Genomic DNA, 24473 nt, shown 5'->3' with positions numbered 1-24473 from the left:
TGTGCTGTCTTCACTTCTTTCTTTCAGGCATAATCTTGTTTCCCCCATGCCTTCTAACATCAAATTACAGTATTTTCTTAGAGCGAGGTAGAGCAGGAGAGACAAATGTGATGAATGTGCAGATACCATGGAAGTAGTTTCCTTAGCAACAGTAACCCTAAGCTTTCATAACTTACTCTCTTTCTACTCATTTTTTTTTCTTTTTTTCTTTTTCTGCAATATGGAAATATAGGCTTTAGATGCCAATGATGCATTTAATCTAAACGTGCTGCAGTCAGTAAGGCACAGCTAAAGGAGAAAACATATGTAGGTTATTCCCATCACCAGAAGGAACAGGAGTTATGCAGTATGACTGAAATTAGCCTTAGACATTCCCATGTTCAAGCAGGTCAGACAAAATATTTTGCTTTGATGGAGAAGAAGCTTCAACACTCCTCTTTCCTGTCAATCTTTGTTATGTGACATATACCTCATCCTCTTCCAATGCTCAATTAGATATTCAAACAGCAAGAAGAGAAAAACAAAAAAACAGGCTCTCTGGACTATGAAGGAGATTTAAAGCAATAATACTTGAGTCTTAATTTGCATTTTTCTTTCCTACTTTGCAACTGATTTATAAGAGGCCTTGTGCTTAATAAGTATAGCATTTATCTTAGGAGTTACAGAAATGAAGTATAGAAAGATTTAATGTCTTTCCAAAAGATCTTGAATTGATGTAGGTCAGAAGTAGACACAGCACATCATGCAATTCTCTTCTAGTTGTATGTCTTAGTCAACCCTCTAGCTCCTCAGTGCAGCCCTTGTCACATAAGATCGCTGGTATAGTATACTACTGAAAGTAAAAAATGTTTCTATCATTTATATTTATATCTGTATGACTAAAGGGAAATAAGAGGGTTTTATCTATATAGCTTTAAAAGTCTTTGTCTTTTTGTAATACAACAATAATAAGGGCACAATAAAACAGAGCTGCCTTCTTCTTTGTTTGAATTTTATGGTGATTTATTCTGCTTCACATTTTTTTTCCTGACAGTCAGAATTACTGTTTTGCCTGTGCTGGTACGCTATAAATATTAGATCAATCCTATAGGCTATAACTGAGATAGCTTTGTAGCTGTCATCAAGAATGACAAATATGTTGGCAGAGATTCTCTGACATGCACTGGCAGAGCAAAAATCTTTTGCAGACAACAGAAAGTAACAGACTACTCTTTCATCTCGGGAGATACCCTGTGAAGTGCAAAGACTGCATTGCACACTGTGCACGATGTGCTATCTTGGCTTCCACAAGGACTCAACAAAGTGTCTCTAGAACTAGACTAGAAAGCAAGGGTTCCTAGAGTCAGAATGAAACACAAATTATGTCTCCTTCTGTGTAGGAACTTCAATACTAGTGAGGCCGCACCTCGAGTACTGTGTCTAGTTTTGGGCCCCTCACTGCAAGAAAGATATTGAGGCCCTGGAACGTGTTCAAAGGAGGGCAACAAAGCTGGTGAGGGGTCTGGAGCACAGGCCATATGAGGAGAGGCTGAAGGAGCTGGGAATGTTCAGCCTGGAGAAGAGGAGGCTCAGGGGAGACATTGCTTTCTATAACTTCCTGAAGGGAGGTTGTAGTGAGCTGGGGGTCAGCCTCTTCTCTCGTGTCATTAGTGATAGGAAAAGAGGAAATGGTTTCAAGCTACGGCAGGGGAGATTCAGGCTGGACATCAGGAAGTATTACTTTTCAGAAAGGGTGGTCAGGCACTGGAATGGACTGCCCAGGGAGGTGGTGGAGTCACCGAGACTGGGGTTGTTCAAGGAAAGGCTGGATGTTGTGTTGAGGGATATGGTTTAGTAGGAGCTACTGGGAATAGGTGAATGGTTGGACTGGATGATCTTTTAGGTCTTTTCCAACCTTGGTGATTCTATGATTCTATGATTCTATGATTCTATGAAACTAACAAACATGTCTTTGCTGCTGCAAAGTGGTCCAAACAAGTGCAGACTATACTCATCTTTGTAAAAAAAATTTCAATTGTAGTAAATCTTACTTCTTTCCTCTTCTTGAAGAACTGTTTAATTATTTTCTTTTCACATAAAAAAATTTAAATTTAATTAGTTACTCAGATATTTTGCCTAATCTACACTTTCAACCTAGAGGACTAGAGAAGATGCAATGTTTTATACAAAACAGAGTTCAAACGCCAGTACAGTGTAGGCTTCTTTGTCTTCCACTACTATCAACATTTTGATTTCAGCTAATCTATTTTTAAATGTGGAAAAGTTGTCTCTATATCTTCACTTCTACCTAACTTGTCATGATTGAAAAGAAAACTCCATCTTCTTTTCTGATAAGGGGCAATCATATCAAAAGTAGGGGCTTTTAGAGCATCGTGTTCTCTACATAGGAATGGAAAAATGCTGTAGAAAATAGTGTCTAAGTGGACATGAACTCTAAAACGATATGCTGGTGGAACAGGGCTACCTCTCTCCAGTGCAGCTCCATTCAACAAATTTTTGGTAGATTCTCCTACTTCCACAGATCTGGAAAACTCTTTTCAGTAAAAGTGTTGGGCTGGTTAGTAGGTTAGATTGTTAATGAAGTTGTCACCAGTCAGGTTAAAGAGAATTTATGCAGTTGCTCTGATGTTAGATTTTAGCTGCAAAGGGCAGGACAGAGATACTAACTTTTCCTTGCTCTTCCCTAAATGTTATCTCTCTCTGTCTGCATCTGAAAACATTATCACCAGAACATGTAGAAGATGAAAGGATAGCTCTCTATACCAACCTATCATCTCCATAACTCCTCTTTCAGGGACAGTAGGTGCAGAAATAATTTTGCATTTGAATTTGTGTTAGAGATTGTAAAAATCTATAGCTTTTGTTCTTCAAGAAAAAGACATTCCTGTTAGCATTTCCCTATATTCATGATATTGGAAAAGCTTAACACTTGGAAATAAACTGAATTTGGGATTGACTGAAAGCCATTTTTAATCGAGTGGGTACAGATTTGTACTGAACCTGACAGTCTGTATTTGGAATGAACTGATCCTTCCCACTCTCTCTTTCACTTGTTCCTCTTCATCTCATCAGAAAACGCTTTAATCTTTCTATGAAATTTATTTCTGCTGAGGAAGCTTAACATAACTTTAAAGAACAGTTCAGAGATTAACAGGAACACAGTCCATTAGAAAACTGGGAAGCCATTCCTCACCTCCCTTCGGAGAATACAATGGACCATGACAATAACAAAGCCTTGTAATGAATCAAATACTGCAAAAAGTATCTGAAATAATATTGATCTTTTGTCTGTCATAGCCAGAACTGCAGACATCCAAGTCAAGGCCAGAAGTGGTAACACCACACAGGAGCTCCAAAGGGATGCCCTATTGAGAAAAAAGAGAAAAGCAGCACTGTAAAATGATTAAAATAGAAAATTGAAAAAATAAATACTCACTTTTAAAATAAAACTTATTTAAGGATGGCACTATATCTAGTAAACTTGAAAATCACAGACAAGTATGTAACAGTGTTGGTACTTTATGTTCTAAAGAACATCCTGTATTCAGTTAATAAACACAGTTCCAAGTTCTTTTTTTTGTTGTTAAAAAGTATTTAAATGTGCTCATCACTCTATACAGCACTCTATACAGTGTTAGCAAACACAGTTGTCATCATCAAACTATTGTTTCACATGCACTGTATAAAATTTGTAACAATAAGATGTAAATGATCAGGACTAACATGGCATTACTGGCGGTGGTGGCTGACAAAGCTGTTGTTGAAACTACTCCACACTTGGCACATTTGAGCGTCAAACCGCTATGAGGCTCACTCATCTGACTGCAAACAAACAGAACACCCACAAAAAGAACAAAATATTGAATTGTCACCAAAAAACGTTGCTACTGAAATTTAGCTTTTAAATATGACGTCATGCAGAAAAATAAGTAGACTTATTCAGGATGAATGCTCTATGTTGTTGCAGAACTCTATGCTGCACTTTACATTATTATTAGCTTTAAATATTAATGCCATGGGGCTTCACTTCATGCAGACTCTATTTCTTCCATTTAATCTAAAAAAGGCCCCAAATATCTTGTGATCAAATCTGCTCAGTACAATGAAGTAAACATAAGCACGTGCTAGGATTGACATACAAAGTGAAATCCCTCTATTCAGACCTGTTACAACTCTTGTTACTTGAGAAAGATTATAAGACACAAATAAGGAGTATGAAGTACACACCATTACAGATCATTAACAGGGAAAGAAATCCACAATACGTATTCAAGCATCAAACCAACATGGGCATACTGTTTAGTTAGATTTGAATGGCCCGCTAACATCTGGAGTTATTTTATTCATGCTGAATGATGGTCTGAATACAGGGCTTGAAATGTATGGATCTGATGAAATAAATATCGGTTGGTACTGAAAAAAGGGTGAGCTGTTTTGTATATTAATAAAACACAGTACACAAGCATTAAGCTCAAAGTGTTTTGTACAGATAATTGTATCTCAGCACCTGTCAGAAGAATTAAAGGGCAAAACCATGGAATTTAATATTTTTTCTAAATACAGAGCATACTCAACTTCCTGAGTTGACTAAATAAATACTTTTGCTATTCCTTCTTTGTCTGCTGTCAGAACCAGGAATAACCATAGCTAAGACATGACAGGAAAGATATTCTGAGCTGGAAAATGTGATCATGATGAAAAAAAAGTAAGACTTCAGGTTCTTTCCAAATTATTTCAACTGAATGAATGCCTTTTTATAGCCAAACTCAAGATTCACATGACTTCAAACACTGATCTTCATTAGCTTCAATTTTGATAAACCAAATGAAGATTTCCTATAAAAATTATCTGTAAAAATGCAGAGCCATGACCACATGAAAGTTGGTTGTGGAGATTGAAAAGAACTCTGTCTCTACATAAATTTGCACCAATTAAAAATCTGTGTTGATGAACAAGCTAGAAATACGCCATGGGTAAGTTTAAGCTAAGTTTTGGAAAGTACTCTCTGTTTTTGTTACATAATACTTCACTGTTAATAGACTACCAGGTCTTTAGAAATGATAGATTTTTTTATAGATCTGTTCTGGACCTTGTAAATAATAATAGAGCTTGATATATATATTAACACAATCTTTCTGTCTGGTTTTACACATATTCTATGACAGAGGAATGATTGAGATCCATCAAGACAACATATTGTATTCTTCTTTCACTTGTTCATTCACCCTGTGCTTATTAAAATGAGAAAATGAGTCAGTATATTGTACTTGATTCACTGCTTCAAATCCTACGTAAATGATTTCCACAGCTGAACATTTGAAAAGTGTTGAGTCCAATATGTGCCATAAAGAAAAAAGTTGCCCTCCTGAACAAAAGATATTTGAAAAAAATGAGTAGCAAAGCCCTTTCTACCAGAAGTCATGTGCTGCAGAAGCTCATGTCCCAAAGAATGACTCAATACTTCACCCGCCAGCTAGTAGCAAGCAATGGTCTTACCAAACCACCATCTCACAGAATAATAGAATTGCAGTTATTGGAAGGGACCACTACAGATTGAATGGAGTGCAACCCCCCTGCTAAAGCAGATTCTCCACAGGAAGTCACAAAGGTTGGCATCCAGACTGGTCTTGAATATCTCCACAAATTCCCTGGATAGCCTGTTCCAGTGCTCTGTCAACTTCACCAAAAAGTTCTCCCACGTATTTGTGTGGAAAATCTAGTGTTCCAGTAGAAACTGGAAGGCTGTTTCTCCTAGTCCTATCACTACACACTACTGAAAAGAGTCTGACCTCATGCAGTTGCCTCCCACACTTTAGATATTTCTTAATTGAATTATTATTAAATTATTATTATTATTGTTATTATTATTAAAAACAAGTCTTAATTATTTCTGTCAGTCTTCTCTAGGCTGAAAAGCCCCAGGTGTCTCAGCTTTTCCTCTTGCAAAAATTGTTCCAGGCCCCTCATCATCTTTGTTGCTCTCTGATGGATTCTTTCTAGGATATCCCTGATTGTTTCTTGATTAGAGCATCTTCACACTTACTCAGAAAAGCTTGCTTCTGACAACAATTTCTAGTTCTTTATCTATTTACTTTAAAATAAAATAGCTATTCACTAAGTTTTTCACTATTAGAAAACAAGTTACTTGTTTCATCATGAAGTAGGCCATAGACAAATGGATTTATATAGCCTACAGTTGAGTAGCTGAAAAAAAAGAATTCAGTTAAATTTAAGCTTAGACATCTTTAGAAAATGTCCAATGCAAAATTTACAGCTGACCCAGCTCTTGAAATCATTGGAATTAGATCAGATATGAATGTGATTTGCTGAATAATAAGTTAGTGCTACTGTTATAACGCTTTAGTTTTCATTAAAGTTATTACAAAGTTAGGGATATCGATGCAGCAGTGTAGACAAAAGTAGGGGTAAGAAGTTAATACTTTGTAATAAAACAGCATAGAATGAAAGCTTCATTGTCATTCACTGTTTTTTGATACCACCAAATTTTTTCTCATCATAACTGAGATAATTTGAATGTAAATGCAAATAAAGGAATTAACCCAGAATTTGCATTTATTTATTCTTTTTATTTTTTTTTTTCCATTTTTCAAATTCTGATGCATTAATTTATAGTAGGTATTGTCATAGATGTCAGAATGCTCATTCTTCACAGATTCAAGACTGGCAGAATAGCACTGACCTCAGTAAGAACTGTGTTGCTGTAATGTGTATTTTATAACAGTTTACACAAATGAGTAACATTTCCCACCACAGTAATTAAAGTTGGCAGCCAGACAGAAAAATAATCAGTTCCTTCAGTAAACATTATTCATGAAACTGTTTTCCGAACTGCAACAAGTTTCAGTGTATGACAGTCTTGTGAAATCTGCTCAGATTTATTTAATCTTCATTCTTAATACTGCTGTACCTGTGTTTTATTATGTTTAGCTTATTTAGTTGCATTCCTTCAAAATAATGCAACTACAGCTTTGGAGATGAATGGAACCTGTTAGACACGCTACTACAACGGTATAAATGTTCAAAGAACAATCAAATGCATTTTTGGGGAGTATCTGTATTGGAAGTCATTGCTACAATTTGAATATGCTTTAACAAACAACCCCACTTTTATTAAAATAACCCCACCACTGTTTCTTACCCCGCTCTGTGTTTGAGCTTTTTATCTAGGATCCCATCTCTGGAAACAAGTTTATTAAATACCAAAATGCCAATCACCATGTTGACCTGTCAAACAGAAAACAAAAACAAAAACAAAAGCAAAAACCAAGAAAACAGTGGATCATTTTCTGAAAGAAAAAAATTATCCTGTTACATGAGTAAATGGCTCTTTCAAGACTGCAATGTGCCCCTTGTTACACTTCTGAGTATGTCATCAGGAATGATGTGACCATCCCCAAATGCTCCAGAAGTGCATATTCTCAGGAGGGTCATACATAGGCCTGCTGCAAGAGGCTTATTTTTGAATCTTAAATTTATACACATCTGCTGGCCAGAAACTCAAGTAATATAGCTTTAATACTTCCCAAACATAATTGCAATTATATTTTCTATTCCAGGAAAACCACACAGCATTGCATTTGAATAGACCAGGGCAGACCTGGTCAGTACACACAAATGATAGTAGCCATCTTTCTTTTCAAGCTCTTAATGTCCATGTGGATGTCCTCAATTATGTAGAACCAGCCTGTGGTTTTCCATATACTCTTGCACATCACTGTCTCTGTCCTTCACTAAAATGCCAGTCATGAGCCTTGTAGTCTGATCCTTTTTTTGGGGGGGGGAGGAGGAATGGAATGTGTGGGGTATATGAATGCCTTAGGTAAATCTCTTTATCCCCATTAAAATACACAGTATTGTGCCCTCATACATTACTTGAGGATTTAACCTAAAAAAATTTCCAAATGCTTTGGCAGTCAGACTTTGGCACTTGATGAACATACTAATGACATTTAATGGACAACTTAATGACTGTTATTATCCATTTGTAATATTGATCAGAATTCAATGAATCTATCTTGCATAGCGCCATGAGAAGGTAGTATCAAGTATTCAATGTTTTAAAAAAATGATCTTTGTTTGTCTGATTATAGAAATGTGATGCTTTTTTTCCTCTCAAACAGATTTTCCAAGACCTCTGCCAAAATCCCTAATTGTTGCCAGTCTGTCCTAACAACTTTTTTTCAGTTTTTCTTATTGTCACTTTATTTTTGGCATTTACATTTTCCAGCTGATGCTATACAATTCTTTTGCTTCCCACACTTAGGCTTAAGAGGCTGCATTAGAACAGCTCCTTGCACAGCCATGAGCTAATGGCAGGGCAAACTGTGACTGTGAACTTCAAACATCTCTGAACAAAGCTTGCCAATTACAAAGAGAACATACAGTTCCATGAGAAAATTATGCCCAGCTTTTTGTAAACATCCTTGGCTCCTCAATCATGGTGTGGGACTCTGAGTTGTACAAAAGGATCCTGGCTGGACTCCAGACAACGATGAGACAAACTACGGAAGTAGTAAACATCCATTTCAGGATAATCTTTGTGGCTAAATGGCCTTATCTTTGATGATTACTAAGACTGATTCTCTTTCGAAAGTGAAAATCAGACGTAACTGGTGTTGATTGAGCCATCCTAGTATAAAATTGGTGCAAGGAGAAGAAGAATTAAATACAAAATCTGTAATCTCCTTCCCAGAAGAACAAATTATTGAGTAAAATTTATACTGATTGCAGAGCAGACAGCCGATAGCCAGTGACACATGTAGGGTGCAATTCTTCTTACTCTCAATTCAATTCTTGAAATCCTATAAACTTCTGACTATTTGAGCCTTAAAAGTCCATATTTTTCTCCACTGACAGTGATATACATCTGGAATCATCAGCATAGATGCAGAAATCTACATTGCAGATGTCTACAATTAGACAAAGTGAATCCTACAGCTAAATGCATTTCCAGAGATGTGGAATATTAATACGCAAATGAGTAACATTTCCCAATTATGATGATTTTTTCTTTGCCTTGAAAAGCAGTAGCCATGGAGAACTCACTGGCTGGTTCCACTCCTCCTGCTACTTTTGCTGGCACAGCGTTATACTGCCAAGCAGCACTCTATCAAGACTGTCACTGAACTTCACAAGGCAGTGACAATTATGTAGATGCTACTGATAATAACTGAGTGATGCCTGTAACAAGTTTACTGTGCCACCAATCAGTACATTATTCTTTCACAGCTTACTGTGTAAACATGAAGTTAAAACGGGTATAACAATGTGATACAATTAAGTGAATCATGCATTCAAAATACACGAGGTGTCAAGCTGAGCTCAATATTCACAGCAAAATTGAATTCTATGGAATGGCTAAGCCATTTAAATTCCACCATTTCACATGAATATACTGGAAATGATATTAATGTTTACCAAGACAACAGCAGCTGCAGGTCCAACGAAAGCGTAAAGTAGCCCTCCTTCAAGAGACAGCCAACAGCTAGAAAAAACATTAGAGAAGAACTAACACAAATTAAAAATAAGTATAACAGACTGACAAGAAAGCATTAATAATTGCTACAGCATATGCTTGTTCTGTTTTATGCTCAATCAATACTTAGAGATAGAGACACAGAGAAGATAATTAAATTACTTAGTTGGTATGATGGTGTAGACAGTTGAAAAGTGATTTCCATTACCAGTTGCTAATGTTTCAAAAGTTTAAATGCAAATTTTACATATTTTGAAATCTATTATGAACATTATGTAAAATAAATTTGTTATTCCTTGCCAAATATTCTCTAACCATGCGTGATGAGTTAAATGAACAGGACTTGCCTATCTATATAACATCTGATGGATGAATACTTAAAACAATGAATGGTCAAATACCAATAATACAGAACTTGATTAAAACTACGTTTCTATATATTCTCACTTAAGTCATTTAGGAATTGCTATTAAGACTAGATCATACAGACAACATTCCTGTTAAAGAAAATTCATTATATATGGTTTAACTGCTGTATATTCTCTGGAATATTTTGCAAACAATTTAAATGCATATTTTAAAGCATATGAAAACTGTGTTTTCTGGTGAGCTATTCATCTTGCAGACTTTATCACACTGCATCAGAGCTTTCACTGAAAACCATCAGATTTCCAAACACAGAGCGCTTACAGATTCAAATTCTAAATATTTGATGCACCATGATGTAAAGCTTTACATATCTGCAAAAGATCAGGAGCTTCACACACTGAAGTAAATGCAGCTGTGCTATTTTCTCAGTGATTACATATTCAAAGAATTGCATGTTTATTTGAATGTGTGATCACACCTACATATAAGAAAATTCAAATATATGCATTCAAACAATTAACTTGGATCTCACATTCAGAAACATTCACATCAGAACCATACATATTTTATTTAATTTCCAGTGCTCTTTTTGTGCTTTTGAAAACAACGTAAAGTAAATGCAAATCATCGTAATAGTCTGTTACGGCTGGAATTTCAACTGCAAAGAATAAAACTGTTCCCTGTTGCAGTGAAGATGTGAAATCTGCCTCATGCATCCAACTGCATCGAGGTGCCAAATACTGGAAAAATAAACTGATATAAATAATTTATATCTCATTCACTGTCAAAAAGGTAATAAACACCAAGCTAGTCTATATTCCCCCACCCCCCAAAAAAGAAAACAATTAACATTTTTGTAATTTTTGTAAGGTCTAAGAAAAATGCTTTCAAAATGTAATGCAATTTTAATTTTTTTCTTTTCAAAAACCTTACGTTATTTGTTATGAAAGACTGAGAACACGACCTGCTGAGAATGGATGTTCACTGTGTTTTCTTACCAATATTAGTGAAAAGGACTGCTGTAAATAACTAAAATCTATAATTTAAATGTTCAGAATTATTAGTAAATAGAAACATCAATCCATGAAAACTGTTGACTTATTTTGACTTATAATTTCAATTACATGTGCTGAATAAAATGTCAGTGGTTTCTTTTAATACAGAAGAAAATGTTTTAGTCACGCAAGTCTTCAAGACAAGGAGAGAATTCTTCCTTATACCCTCAGTGAAAAAGACTGTTCAGAAGAGTGATTTCCATTTAGAAAAGAGGGCTAGAAGAGGTTGTATTCTTTTCTTTTACAGTCTGAATTTTCAGCAATTAGGATTTTCAACAATCTAACGTGACTTTTTACAAAGTTTTCAATATCTGCCAATCAAAGTCTCTGAAATGCACTTTCCCCAACTTTTTCCACAGAAGAATTTTGAAGACAGACTTTCATGTACTTTCTTATACTACAAGGCAATTGCTGCTGACTCTTTTAGCATTTTTCATTCTTCTCTTTTTCTTTGATCTAATAGCTTTATTTTTGTTTCCCCAAAGCTTCATAGTTGTTTTTATTGTGTTCTCCAATTCTGTCTTCTTTCTCCCTGCTCTTCACATGCTGAAAGCCATATAAATTGATTAGTATAAGAGCATCTACTAGTGGTTTTATGGGGCCCTGTTGCATGGTCATAAAATTCTGCTGAGTGATGAAGCATCTATAGACTTGCTCCTGTGTCCTGCACATTTTGTACATTTTGTAGTGTTTGATGCTCTCTGGGAGAATGGATCCTTCTCTTAGGATCATATAACTATAGAAGAATTTTAAATTTTGCTGATATAACAAATTCCTGAAAGTTATCTGGAGCACTGATTAATATATCTATCTCACTCTATGTATACATCAGCGGGTCTCACAGGTTTACTAACTGTGACTTACAGTAGTTGTACTTTCATAGCTCTCATCATTTGAGGAGAGATAGTGGAAATATTTACGAAATCCACAGAAACAGTTGGAAAAAATATCCAAGTTTTACACTAATATTTTCAAACAGCTAAAAGCTTGTTACTGTGTTTTTTTCTTTTTCAAATTATTTTTGCGATATTCCTTCAGTTTCTGTATTTGCATCATTACAACAGTCTGTGTGAAATAAAGTTTTCACATGTGGCTTTGAACGTACAGTAATACAACTGTCCAATAATTATGGCTGAATGAAAAAGACAGAAATCAGATACTATTATCATGGAGTTTGGTCAAGTATGAACAATTCAAGCCAATCTCTTCGGCCACACCATACTATGAATATGGGATCTGTTTCAAAGAACTTTGGGCCTCCCTTCTAGTCAAACTTTCCATGTGGGGGACTGGAATCAACCACTTTATTTTCACTTAATTTTTCTCTATTTGGAAATTTTGTTTTGGTTTGGTTTTTGGTTTTGTTTTGTTTTTGTTTTTGTTTTCCAAAAATAGCATCTTAAAAATTAGGAAAACTTTGCAACTGGATGCACTTCTGATAGTCACATATGTTTACCTGAATGTAGCCAAATGGGCCAAAAATCCACAAGCAGTTCAAAAGTGCTTTTGAAAATAGCACAGGTGCTCTGCTTTCACATAGCCTAACAGTTACAGGACATAATTCTTTATTACCTTCTAAAGTGGTGATATGCTGTCCCATATGCTGATAGGATTCCATTCCTTACGTTCTTTTCTTTTTACCGCTGTGTTGTCAAGTGGTAAGAAAATGTTTTTGCAAGTGAAACAAGAGTTGCATTATGATTCTACTTGTTCCCTGTACACCTCCTCTTGTGCTTTTGTTCTATGGCACTGTGTCAGCTCATTTTGGATAGAAGAAGAGAAGCCAGTATGTGTACAGAGACCTACTCTATTTCACTTTCCAGGTCACTCTAAATGAATGATTTGTTGCTTTGTCTGAATATTTCAGTATATCTTCTGTTAAAAATGTATACATCCCAGGAAGGAAGCACGAAGCAACACTAACTGAAGCAAATGGTTAAGCTTGAATAATTTCAGTAGAGTAAATGCAATGGGATTAATCCCACAAGAGGCAGACCTACATTCCCAATGGGGTCTATTCATTGAAATGTCAAAATTCATAATTCTCACAGCCAAACAGGTACTTCAGTATTGGTCAAGGGACCACATTAAAAAAAAAACAAAAACAAAAAAAAAAAAAACAAACAGCATGATGAGAACTTATTAGCTATAAAAATGCCAGAATAGTACATTCTCAAAATAATTCCCAACAGGTACCTAGGATGTTTTTATTATTAATGATTCCCAGCTGTAACTGCTGTCCTGTAGTTAAGAAATCAGTTAGGTAAGCCATTCCTCATTAACAAAATGCAAGACACAGAGTGTCACAATTCATAACTAAAGAGCTCAGTGGCTAGGTAATCAGGAGAAGATTTGGAGCATTACCCACCTGAAAAAAGGGCTTGAAGCCCCCTCTGCTATGTACCACAAAGGTGGGACACAGGCAGGGGAACCCTGATCTCACTCAGTGATGATGATAAGGAGAGTAATTAAATATTCACCAAAGCAAGAACTTGACCTAACTCATCCACATCTCTGATGAATGCAGGCTGCAAAGCCATATTTCCTCTCCTGCTGTCCAGACGCTTACTTAATTTCTTAGGCAACATGAGGAGAGCTGCAAATGGGAAGACTGAAGGAATGGTATCCTGATACATAATGTCTCAGTGGTAAGGAGATTCTGTGGGAAGGAGCAAGACTCAAGCCAAGCTCTTTTGGCAGAAGATGGGAAGAGCAGACAAGCACGGTGCTAAATATGCACTGTAACCAGGCAGGTGTTTAAATAAAACCTGTATTAATAATGTGTAAGTGGAATACACAGATCTTCTTGCAGTCTCTCACATACAACAGAAGGGTTCAAGAAAAGGATTGGATCAGGCACTCCAGAAGAGAGGAAGGGATGAGAGATATTTGGAGGCTTCTGCAGGGCTTTGGCTCCGTGCAGCTCAAGGGCATGAAAGCCTAGGAAGCAGCTTACATTTTTGGTGGGCAGAAGCCTGTGTGCCAAAGAAATTCTTGCCAGTACAATTTTAGATGTGTTTAGAGTTTGGCAAAGGTTAACCAGAACATTTAAGGCTCTCTTTTGTAAATTTCTATAAATGTTAGACATCTAATGGACCTAATCCTTAGGGTTTCTAAGTGGCTTGCTGCTTCAAATGCTCCCAGAAAACTGGGATCCCTGGCATTCTGCTGATTTTAGTGCAAGACTGGCATGTGGTTTCCTTTTGTGCTTCTGTGGATCACTCAGTGACTCTTAGGCCATTTCCAAGTGTGAATGGACACCTGTAGGGGAGGGCCTCCAAAACCTGCTATATAGTTCCTGATGAGTATGAAAGCCCTGTTAATTCAAAGTGTAATTTAACATTTCAGACTGACTTACTAGTGAGCTGTTCCATATCCTTTTGTCTTGGTAAAGCCTATTGATATTGCAACAACTAAGGCTGGTAAACCTGGAAAAAAAATCACAAATGGTAAAAATCATTAGAGGGTGATCAAAATACTGCTGTTCTGCTGGGACAAAAAATGACAGGGCAAGCTAATGTAAAATGATCAATTTTATATGGAATGAATCATCTGATAAAGCACAGATTTGTTTTTCTCAAGCACTGTCAGTGATGTTTTCTGTATTACTTCAGTGTACCTAAATTACTGGTACCTCTGATACATCTTAAAGTGAATTAATAACAATCTTCATGAAATTCAGTGAATTATTTTTGCTATTTTATTTTTATTACTTAATATTATACAACCTGGCTGAAAGTTTCTAAAGTGATGTTAAAACATATGTATTACAGAATGCCAAAATAAATACCAGCATGTCTTGAGGTAAATGATTATACTGAAGCTTAAGTGGAAAGACTCCTAGCCTAGTTCTCCATTTATTAATGCACCATCTACTACCTTTCAAGTTCACTGAGGAAAATGATAATACCCCTGACATTGTCACTGCATTAAGGGTTTCATTCCAATGACTCTAAGTAAATGAATTTTCTAGACTTACCCCATCCAAGGCACAGGAAACGTTTCCTTATGAGCCGTGTCCTAATTTTTCCAGTAACAGCCATGTATGACTGCCACGCTTCTGTCAAGACCCAACAGAATGAAGCTAAGAAGAAGAAGTGCAAAAATGCGGTGGTTGTGGTGCAGATGCCCTGCAGGGATCAAAGAGAAGCTCATGCTGAATACTTAGGGACACTCATTTCTCTTTTCATGTCACAGAGCTGTCATATTCTATCATCTTGACCTTTATCCTTAACATCAGCTCTCCCTTTATGGTGCAATTGCCACAAAGAGAGAAAGAAAGAGATGTTGGTTTGGATTAGGCAGAAGACTTTGGACTATTTTCTACAGCACTGAATGTGCAGAACAGGAAGGAAGAACATAAAATAAATCATACAAACAGATTTTTCTCTACATTTTTAGTTTGACCAGGAATTTCCAAAATGCCGTAGTGGTGAAAAAACAAATACATTGGTTCTAAAATCTCATAGAGCCAAATAAAGTAAACATGGGTATACAAATGCTCCTAATTGCCAGTTGCATTTGCTTTACTTCCACACAGAAAGATATAAACTCTAAATCTGAATTTTTGGCTCTAGATTAAGCTTAATTTATCTGTTCTTACACACAAATCTGATAGAATGTTAACCTACTAGAATATACTGCCTGAAATCTTTTTAGTCAGGTTTAAGTATCATAACCTTACCAATTACTTTGAATATTGTTTTTTATGGGTGTCAGACATTTGTCATCTGAAAAGTATTTTGAGTGCATGCAGTCAGCTCTCCTTTGTCACTGTAGCCCTTAATTAAACTTGATGTTGTCACTTATATAAACGAGCTTGCCTCTTTCTTGAAATAAATTATGATCTATCCTTCACTGTGTTGCTTGAAATGCCAGTTGTAGGCTTTAAAGTAAGTGTGCATTGTACCACTGCATCAAACCCAAACCAGAAATATTAAGAATAAAGTCCTCATCACAATTGAAAGTGTCAAAATCACATCAATTAAACAATTTCCCACCCAATATTAACAATGAAATATCACAATTCAGAAGAGTGGATGTGATGATTATTTCTTTTTGCAACATGATGTGTCTTAAATGAATATAAGAAAGGACTGGACAAGTTTTGACTAAAATCCCAGTTCATAAAAAATATTGAATCAAGGATGGTAGATATGAAAGTTTGGAAAAGATAATACATATATAACACCAGGCTTGCATTTTAGTTCATTTTATATTCTTTATTAGTTTCAGATTGTGTTGCTTTGAAATTTCTACTGTAAATTTTCTCAGATTCTTACCTTCTTGCATCAAATGCATAGTTTCACCTTATATCAACCTCAAAAGTTTCAAAATGTTATGCACTTAAAGACTCAATCATTTCATTTCCTGCTACGATTTTACAGATATGACAAACACCTTGCCTCATAATGCTGGGTCAAATAACCTATCTAATTTGGGGCAGGGGAGTAGGCAGTAATTCTAAATTACTGTATGCAAGATAATTATTATTTATGTTTTAAAAGTGAAATGTAGACTGGAGGAAAACAACAACGACAACAACAAAAAAAAGAGCAGATCCTGAAAATGCATCAGTCATTTAACCTTAGATTTGGTTTATTTTTCACATTCAGATGTCCCCAGTGTATTTGAATTCATAAAATCTATCCTGTTAAAGCCTGACTGGTGACAGCACTTCCTGGATACAATAAATACTTATTTAAGATGAAAGCTATGCAGCAAAATGCACAGTAAGCATTATAGAAAATACAGAAATGTTCTTTCATTTACTCATTGGCTCATTTGCTTTGACTTTCTACGATGCAACCCCAATTTTCCTTTCCATCAGTGTTTTTGTTAGAACATGGCATGTGCTGTTGGAACTACAATTTGACAAGAAATGACTTTTCAGGAACAGTGTAGAATCTTTTAGGAAGAAGTTACAGAGTTAAAACACTTCAAAAAATGCAAATATGCTATTTGTCTTATAAATAAGCAAACATGAACAAATCCTGAACTGTTTTGGTGAAATCAATGTTATCAATTATGGATGACTGAGTATAGATTGCAAGTTTTAGCTCATTCTTTATCCACTGTATTGAAAGAAAGACAGATGATTATAATCTGATATAAATGTGGACATGGCTTTGTGGAAGAAAGAAGCGTGATGGAAATGTTAATGATCATGTTGATCACAAAATGAGAAGACAGAAGCAATTTTTATTGAAAACAATCTGTGTTCTAGCTGGAATATACGACTGCTGATTTTAACTAAATTCTGAATGGCAGATGGGCTTCTAATGAACACTGATGGGAAGTCATGTAACAGCATATTTGTATCGCATACTATCAGAAAGATGCAAAACAGCCTCAGAATATCACCTAACTACCACTGCTGGATATGCTGACAGAATCATGCAAAGGCACTGCTTGAAGTGAATTCAGCATCCCTCCATTCTCAGCAAGGGAACCAGCCCTGGCAGCTGGTAAACGACCAGGTATAGCCATGGGCTGAGCACTTTTCGTCAGTACTCCCCTGGAATCCTGGCTTTTAAGCAAGCAGTATTCTTATTCTTTGATAAATAAAAAAAGAAACCACAACATGCTATGTCTGGGAAAATAATGTATCTGGGATGTGAAATCACAAACAGAAAAAATGATTCATTTTCACCAAAGGCCATCATTAAATTGGGTATTATCTCTAGCAAGAGAGCCGTAGTTTTACAAGTACCTTATTCTTATTTATTTTTCTCTTTCTCACCAGGCCTTGGACTACTCCCAGGCTCCTCCCTCCCCTTTTCTGTTTTGGCAAAGGATCATCACCTGTCCCCCCACCCATCTGCACCTGCAGCCCATAATTTACAAAGCCACAGCATGTCAACCAAAAGATATTTGTTCACATCCTCCCCAATTTCTTATTTGCTTTTAATTCTAGTATATTAAAACTCAACAATTTAATTACCTGTGCTGAGAGCCTTTCAACTTGAAACAAAATTAATTTTAACAGCATAATTTATTCTCACTTTCTTCAGCTTCTGAAATGAAGTTGGCTGTTACACTAACCTCTTCTTCCTCCCATAGCTGCTGTTCTCAGCTCCTCAGATTTAATTCTAAGTAGGAGAAAGGAGCTTTTCTGTCCTCAGAAAGCACAAATTTCATGAGCTTTAAGTGAGCCTCGAGTGTTTAGCTAGCTTGAATATATAAGTAAGAGAAATAATCTCTTCTTCATAAACAATATAATATTAAAAGCGAGGCTCACATCAGGCTTCAAATTACTTCCTTCTTTCATTCTTGTAAGGGAGACACTCAGTTGAAAAATGTGAAAAACAATGGTAATTCCAATCTACTTTTTCTAGAGTTTAATGATTGTAATGTAATAATGATAAGTAATACAGAGAACAGTTATCTATTTCCAGGACCTACAGAAACAGATCATGAGTATATCCTGAAAATCAGCATTTGTCACAATTTCTGGAACCTCTGATTTTTTATTTTTTTTATTTTTTTAAATAAAAGAGCAAATCTTCCACACAAAGACAAAGAGGTTTACCTGATTTTTCATCTTACCCTGAAACCAGTCCTTTTTTCTACAACAAACTAGTTGCCTGTCTCTGCATTCTGATAAATATCATAAAAATCAAAACAACTGGAAAATAAATGCAAAAAAAGCAATCTATATTCTTGATAACAAAGTTAGTAGGGCTAAAACCCACTCAGCTGGAATTTGTTGTAAAAAGATACAGGAATTAGTATAAACACATAAAAATAATTAAATTTCATGGAGATTAAAAATTTAGCACTAAAGAGATAAATGGGTGCTAATTTTATTCTTATGAAATCTAACCATGAATTGAATACACAAACAAGAAACACTTCAAGAGCACAATGAAGAAACAGTGAAACTAAGAATAATGAAAACAAAAACAATGCAAAGACCACAGCAAAGAACAGAAACAGAACTTCTTGCTAAAGCTGGCATTCAGTGATTGGTTTTGGTGAACCTCAAGTCCTTAAACAGGCATAGAACCATTTATCTTTTCCATATTCGTTCTAAATGAATCAATCTACAAAGGAAAATACTATATAGTTCTCTATTTATTTACCTTCTTCACTGACTTTTTAAAAATGACTTGATGTATGGGAACTGCTGAGCCACAGCCTGAACCTCTGATTGATCACCTGAGGCAAGCCATGAGTCAGCCAGAGGAGCACAGGTGAAGGCAATTCACCTGTACTGCCGGAAGGGGTGGAGCCTGGCTGCACTCCTCCTAGACCTATTTAAGAGCTGGCTACCAGTGGGGAAGGATTTCTTCTGGAGGTCACCTCTTCTGGTGTTTTGTGGGTGAGCCCAGCATAAGGGTAAGCCTTCCATTTATTCTCTTTTTTTAATCATGGTCTATTTTGCCTAACTCTCTTGTTTATTTTGTGATTATAGCATCTTAATATCCATTGATTATACACTTGAATAACAGAGTATCTTTGTCTCAGGAATGAAAAATACTGTCACACTACAGGAATAGCACATACTGCTCAGATAATATTAAATTCTGGAATAAATACTATTTTCTTCAGTAAGGTACCACAAAGCACTTGATGAGCTTTCAGAAACTGTGAGACAAACTAGCAGGGACTTTCATTGTAAGATTGTGCTTTAGGAAGAGGGAAGGTATTTTGATGGTAAATATGGCAAGCATGGCTGTCTCTTCAGTTTCAAAATTGTTAATTTCTTAAATGCTTGAGAAATTATAGCTGTAGGCTTTCAGGTTTCCCTTTCGGATTAATTCTTTCTAGAATTATTATTAATACTGGCACCACAAAACTTTGAGGGTAATATTTAGATTTTAAAAAATCACATGTGGTTTTTTTTTTTTTTTTTTTGCTTTGCTAGCATACTTCTAATATCTCTTATTCAAGCAAGGAAAAGAGGAAATCTGAAACCCATACTGGAAATATCAATCTAATGTGAAGAGTTTGTTCTAAAATCATTGAATCATCTAAGATGGGAAAGACCTTCAAGGTCATTAAGCCCAATCATTAATCAGACTTACTGAGTCCCCTCCCTAAGCCATGTACCTTGGTGTCAGATCCACACATTGAATATCTCTAGGGATGAGGACTGTGTCACTTTCCTGGGCAGCCCGTTCTAATGTTTGAATACCTTATCTGTGAAGTAATGTTATTCATACTTTTAACTCAACAGTTGAAAAGCTACTTTAATTAACTTATACACAAACTTTTTGATATTCTAAAATTCTCCTCCGCTGTTCTTAATAGCCAATGGTTCAAGTGGTTTAACTTCACTACTTTATGTTCTGATACCTTTACATGATAACCTAAAATAATTAGCGTTAGACTTCATGAGCATTTATGTGAGAGATTTGCATGGCTAATTACTGTACTGCAAGATTTTGCATGATACAAGATAATGTGAATGGTAACCTTTACTTGGAATTTTGGAGCAATTTAATTTTTTAGTACAACAGCTGTAGTTTATGAATATTTACACATTCACCTCCATACACGTTATAAGGGATAATCGAGGACAATCAATCTTTCTTCTTCTACTCAACCACGTTTTTTTCACAACAAATAAGATGACTTTCTAGGTTCAGAGATAATTAGCTTTAAAATGACCCAGTTTCTGTAATTCCTTTAATTTATGGCTACAGGCTTACAAAGAACATCTTTATCAACAGCATCAAAATTCCACAGGTTGATACATTCAGTATTGAGTTTTCATTACTTTTTTTGTGGTATTTTGTATGAATTATCACAAATGTTAAAATTGGGACTACTACATGTGCAGCACAATCTGTTCAGCTGTTTTGGTTTAAGGTTCATTTTTCTGCCACATCTGGTTTTCTGTTCTGGATTGAAAACAGTGAGGAATGCTGGAATGCTGCCCTGCAGGGGTCAGTGCTGGGGCCAATACTCTTCAGTGGGGTCAAGTGCATCCTTAGCAAGTTTCCTGATGTCACCAAGCTGTGAGGTGAGGTTGGCACACCAGAGAGACAGTATACTATCCAGAGGGACCTAGACCAGGCACAAGTGTACCTATTGAGTTCAACAGATCCAAATACAAGATCTTGCACCTGGGTTAAGGCAACTCTCACAACAAATACAAGCTGGGGGATGAAAGGATTGAAAGCAGATCTGCCGAAAATGACCTCAGGTACTGGTGTATAGCAAGCTGAACATAAGCCAGCAATGCGTGTCTTTGCAGCCCAGAGAGCCAACTGCATCCTGGGCTGCATCAAAAGAATTATGGCCAGCAGGTTGAAAGAGGGGATTGTGCCCCTCTGCTCTGTGTTGGTGAGGCTTCACCTGGAGATGAAGCTTACTTCAATGCTTACTTCAAAAGTAGCTTTGAAATATACCCCTCATGAGGGAAGCAGTCACAATCTTTATTAGCTGATGACAAAGGAGATAAGTCAGAATGTCTCTTATTTTTCACCAAGTATGGACTCCAGCAACACAGGTGCTGTTTGTACCCGATTTAGAAATAGCATGCAGTCACTCCTATCCCTCATATCAGTAACCTCTGCATTTGAACCCAAATTCCTCTGCTGGCCATTATTCTTCTCCAGACCTTAAAATGCACATAGTACGAAATCATTTCATTAACCAGGTGTAAAGGGATATTCTACTATTTTTGGCATAGAAGTGTGTTTGTAAAAGTTCATTTTTTGCACCTGAAAATCTTCCTTGCACTGTCTTATGTCAAAACCTGTCTGCTCTAGTAAAAACAACAGCACCCTTTATGTGCTGGAATGTGAGCATGTGATCCATGCCAATTAATTGTTAGTGTATTCCTTGCCACAGTTTTGACATGAGCCAAAAGGTGCTCTCTCAAGCCAGGCTCAACCACAGGTTGAATGAGAGCCTGGGCTAGGTTCTCTGCCCTCTGGTCAACCAGCAGGCAGCTCATCTCCTGCCTTGGAGAGCTGAGTTGTGTGCCTGTATGCCGTCTTGTGCCAGTTTGTCTCAGGGCTATAAAAACCATTTGTGGCCAATTGTAGTTACTGGCTTGGACATAGGCAAGAAGTGCGGTTGGATAATTCATAACACGTTAAGCTATTGCTACCATATGAGACAATAAAATCCATTCTATATTGTTTACAATTCTCTAGAGGTTGTCACTGCAGTGTGTAGGTTTAAAATATGTTAGCTCAGAATTGCTTTCTTCATGGCATGCTTACTTAAATTGAAAGCCAGTTGGATGAGAGTTCTCATACACTCACACTCATTTTAGTCATTCTCCCAGTCTGAATTGTTATTGCTAGGTTATACGCAACCAAATGAACTCTGCACAAGCAATATCATAGAACAGGTTAGAGACTAATTTCTTTGACTGCAAGGCCTGGTAAGCCTGGTAAGGGAATCTTCTTCCCTTTTTGCCTTGGTGCTGTGAATATGCATATTTTTCTTGACTGCCCTAGAGGGAATGAATAAAAAGGATTCTCTAATTGTTTCCAGGGCTAATTCAAAAGTTAGTACAAAGACTCCCCTTAATTTATTTTGGGCATTACACCAGAAGAATAAGGATGGTAAATATATGAATAGAAGACTATAGTCTCATTCTGTATCTTGAGTATTTTAAATGCTTACAAAAGTATTGGATGAATAATTTTTCTAGTAAGTGGATATAGTCAATTTCACCTCATGCATTGCTTCTGCTGGCTTTGGTGTTAAACATTTTAACAATGATAAATGCCAACCATCGGGACAAAATAACAGTAGTGTAACAATGTATGTCCTTACATGAATGTGCTGTGAAGTTTATGGAGCAGGTTTTCAGATAAGACAAAAAAGTCCTTTATGCCTTTAATTTAAAAATCAAGTGTAAGGCCATGATATTCAGAAAAATTTGTAAAAATAGCATTGTGAGGTTCTGCATTTATCTCATCTGAAATATTTCTTATTTTGAAGTGGATTTCTCATTTTAAAAAGCATAGATTTGTGAATAAAGCATAATTAGTTTTTTGAATTAATGGGCAAATAAAATCAACCTCAAATTTGAAGAACAGATGAAGTTCTTATGTTCTTGCTCATAATGGAGGGATGTACAACTAGCTGTGACTCAAAAGAAAACAAGGAATGCACACGAGCAGAATGGTTGTAGTGTTCTGTCAGAAAGAATTCTACTTACTTGGAAAATATGCAAATTAAGGTGGGGATTATAGAAAAATAATAGTCTTCGCTGATGTTATTTACTCTTTGCTTTTCAGTACAGCAATTTTTCAGAAAGTGTTTTTAGACTCTAAAAATTTCATACAGTTTAAAATATGGAATGTACAGTGTGCTCTCATAAATGAAGACAGTTGCTCTTGGCAGGTTTGAAAAGATATAACAGGCAACTGTGTAAACACTGAAGCAAAAGCTGTTTGGAATATTTAGATGCATTAGCATAAGAATGGCTATACATGTTTGGAGAAGAATGGAGGATACAAGAGCCAACAGTCTATTAGAGTGATGAGCAACTCACGCCAAGCATTTCAAAGGTCCTGAGTCTTCTAAGTTTAATTTATTTAAAAGTTCACTGTGGGCACTGTGCGAGTAGCCAGGGGCAATGAGCCAGGATTGATAATGAAGGGGTGGCTGAGCTAAGCATAAGGGTTACTCATGAGTCAGCAATGTCTGGAGCTTAAAGAAAAGAGTAGTTTATAGTTCAGTTGTGAGGGAGGTCCCTATGCAGTTCGCAGAAAAGGAGGATAAAGTGTCTGGGCACTGACAAAGGCAGGGAATCAAAGGTGCTTTGTTGAAGAGGTGATGTAACATAAGAGTTAACAATAGCGACTGATAGATTTGCGACAAAAGAGTCTGGTATTTGAGACTTCGGTTTCCTATTGGAGGATTCAAGAGCACCCAGTGCAAACTGATGTCCTGATGGAAAAATTACTAGGCCAAGATCCAGATGGGTAGATGGAGAATAGTGATTTGTGTTGCTTCTCAATGATATATTGTTTATGACCTCGTCAACAAATTATTCTTATAGAAAAATATGATCAGCACTCTATCACAATCTCTACTTTCAGCTTAAATTAGATCATGTTTGTTCAATTTTCAATTGTGACCTAATTTGCTAACAATTAAAGTGATGTAATTTTAGGGGGTTTCCACAGCAATCAAAATGATGACAAGAAAGAGAAGTTCAACAACGATGCCTGCAGTTGACTTTCACTTAGTCTGACTGTGATAATCATAACCCTGCCATACAAAAACAGTCCATCTTCTCATCTGGGATACTGATGTCAGCAAATATTCCTTCTCTCCATTGCTGTAAGAGTTCCATCTAATGCCACTGTTAATTGAAACTATTGAAGCAATAGCAGCTTTGTAATTATATTATCATATATAACATACCTTTACTCTTCTTATGTTTATTTTTTAATCACAGCTGAATATATACATCCTAAAAAGTATTTATTTAAGAAGAATGATGACAGAGAGATGATTTTGCTTATATGGGCATCCCTAGTTTCAAGCATGCATATTTCTATCTCTGTCTGACCTTCAGTTTTCGTCATTGCATACCATGGCTACTGAGATGTTGAGTAATTAGATAACTGATT

The 24473-nt window shown here is 36.1% G+C and overlaps 1 protein-coding gene across 9 annotated transcripts in view; it reads right to left on the bottom strand.

The window, feature by feature from the left end:
- ADGRB3 (adhesion G protein-coupled receptor B3) overlaps positions 1–24473 on the bottom strand; it is a 458265-nt gene that overhangs the window by 32221 nt on the left and 401571 nt on the right. For 8 of the 9 annotated variants that reach the window (XM_052690794.1, XM_052690547.1, XM_052690191.1 and 5 more), the window contains 6 exons: positions 14900–15050; positions 14279–14348; positions 9439–9505; positions 7160–7245; positions 3724–3822; positions 3194–3365 (listed from right to left, as the gene is read on the bottom strand). In XM_052690794.1, coding sequence (XP_052546754.1) covers positions 3194–3365; positions 3724–3822; positions 7160–7245; positions 9439–9505; positions 14279–14348; positions 14900–15050 — 645 coding nt within the window. The remainder of the gene's footprint in view (positions 1–3193; positions 3366–3723; positions 3823–7159; positions 7246–9438; positions 9506–14278; positions 14349–14899; positions 15051–24473) is intronic. The other variant, XM_052690635.1, reaches the window with a different exon arrangement.

Source organism: Tympanuchus pallidicinctus, unplaced genomic scaffold (genome assembly GCF_026119805.1).
Source record: "Tympanuchus pallidicinctus isolate F22 unplaced genomic scaffold, pur_lepc_1.0 scaffold1, whole genome shotgun sequence".
In the NCBI taxonomy this organism is placed as follows: Eukaryota; Metazoa; Chordata; class Aves; order Galliformes; family Phasianidae; genus Tympanuchus; species Tympanuchus pallidicinctus.
The sequence above is the reverse complement of the archived record's forward strand: the minus strand, read 5'-3'. Positions and strand labels throughout refer to the sequence as shown.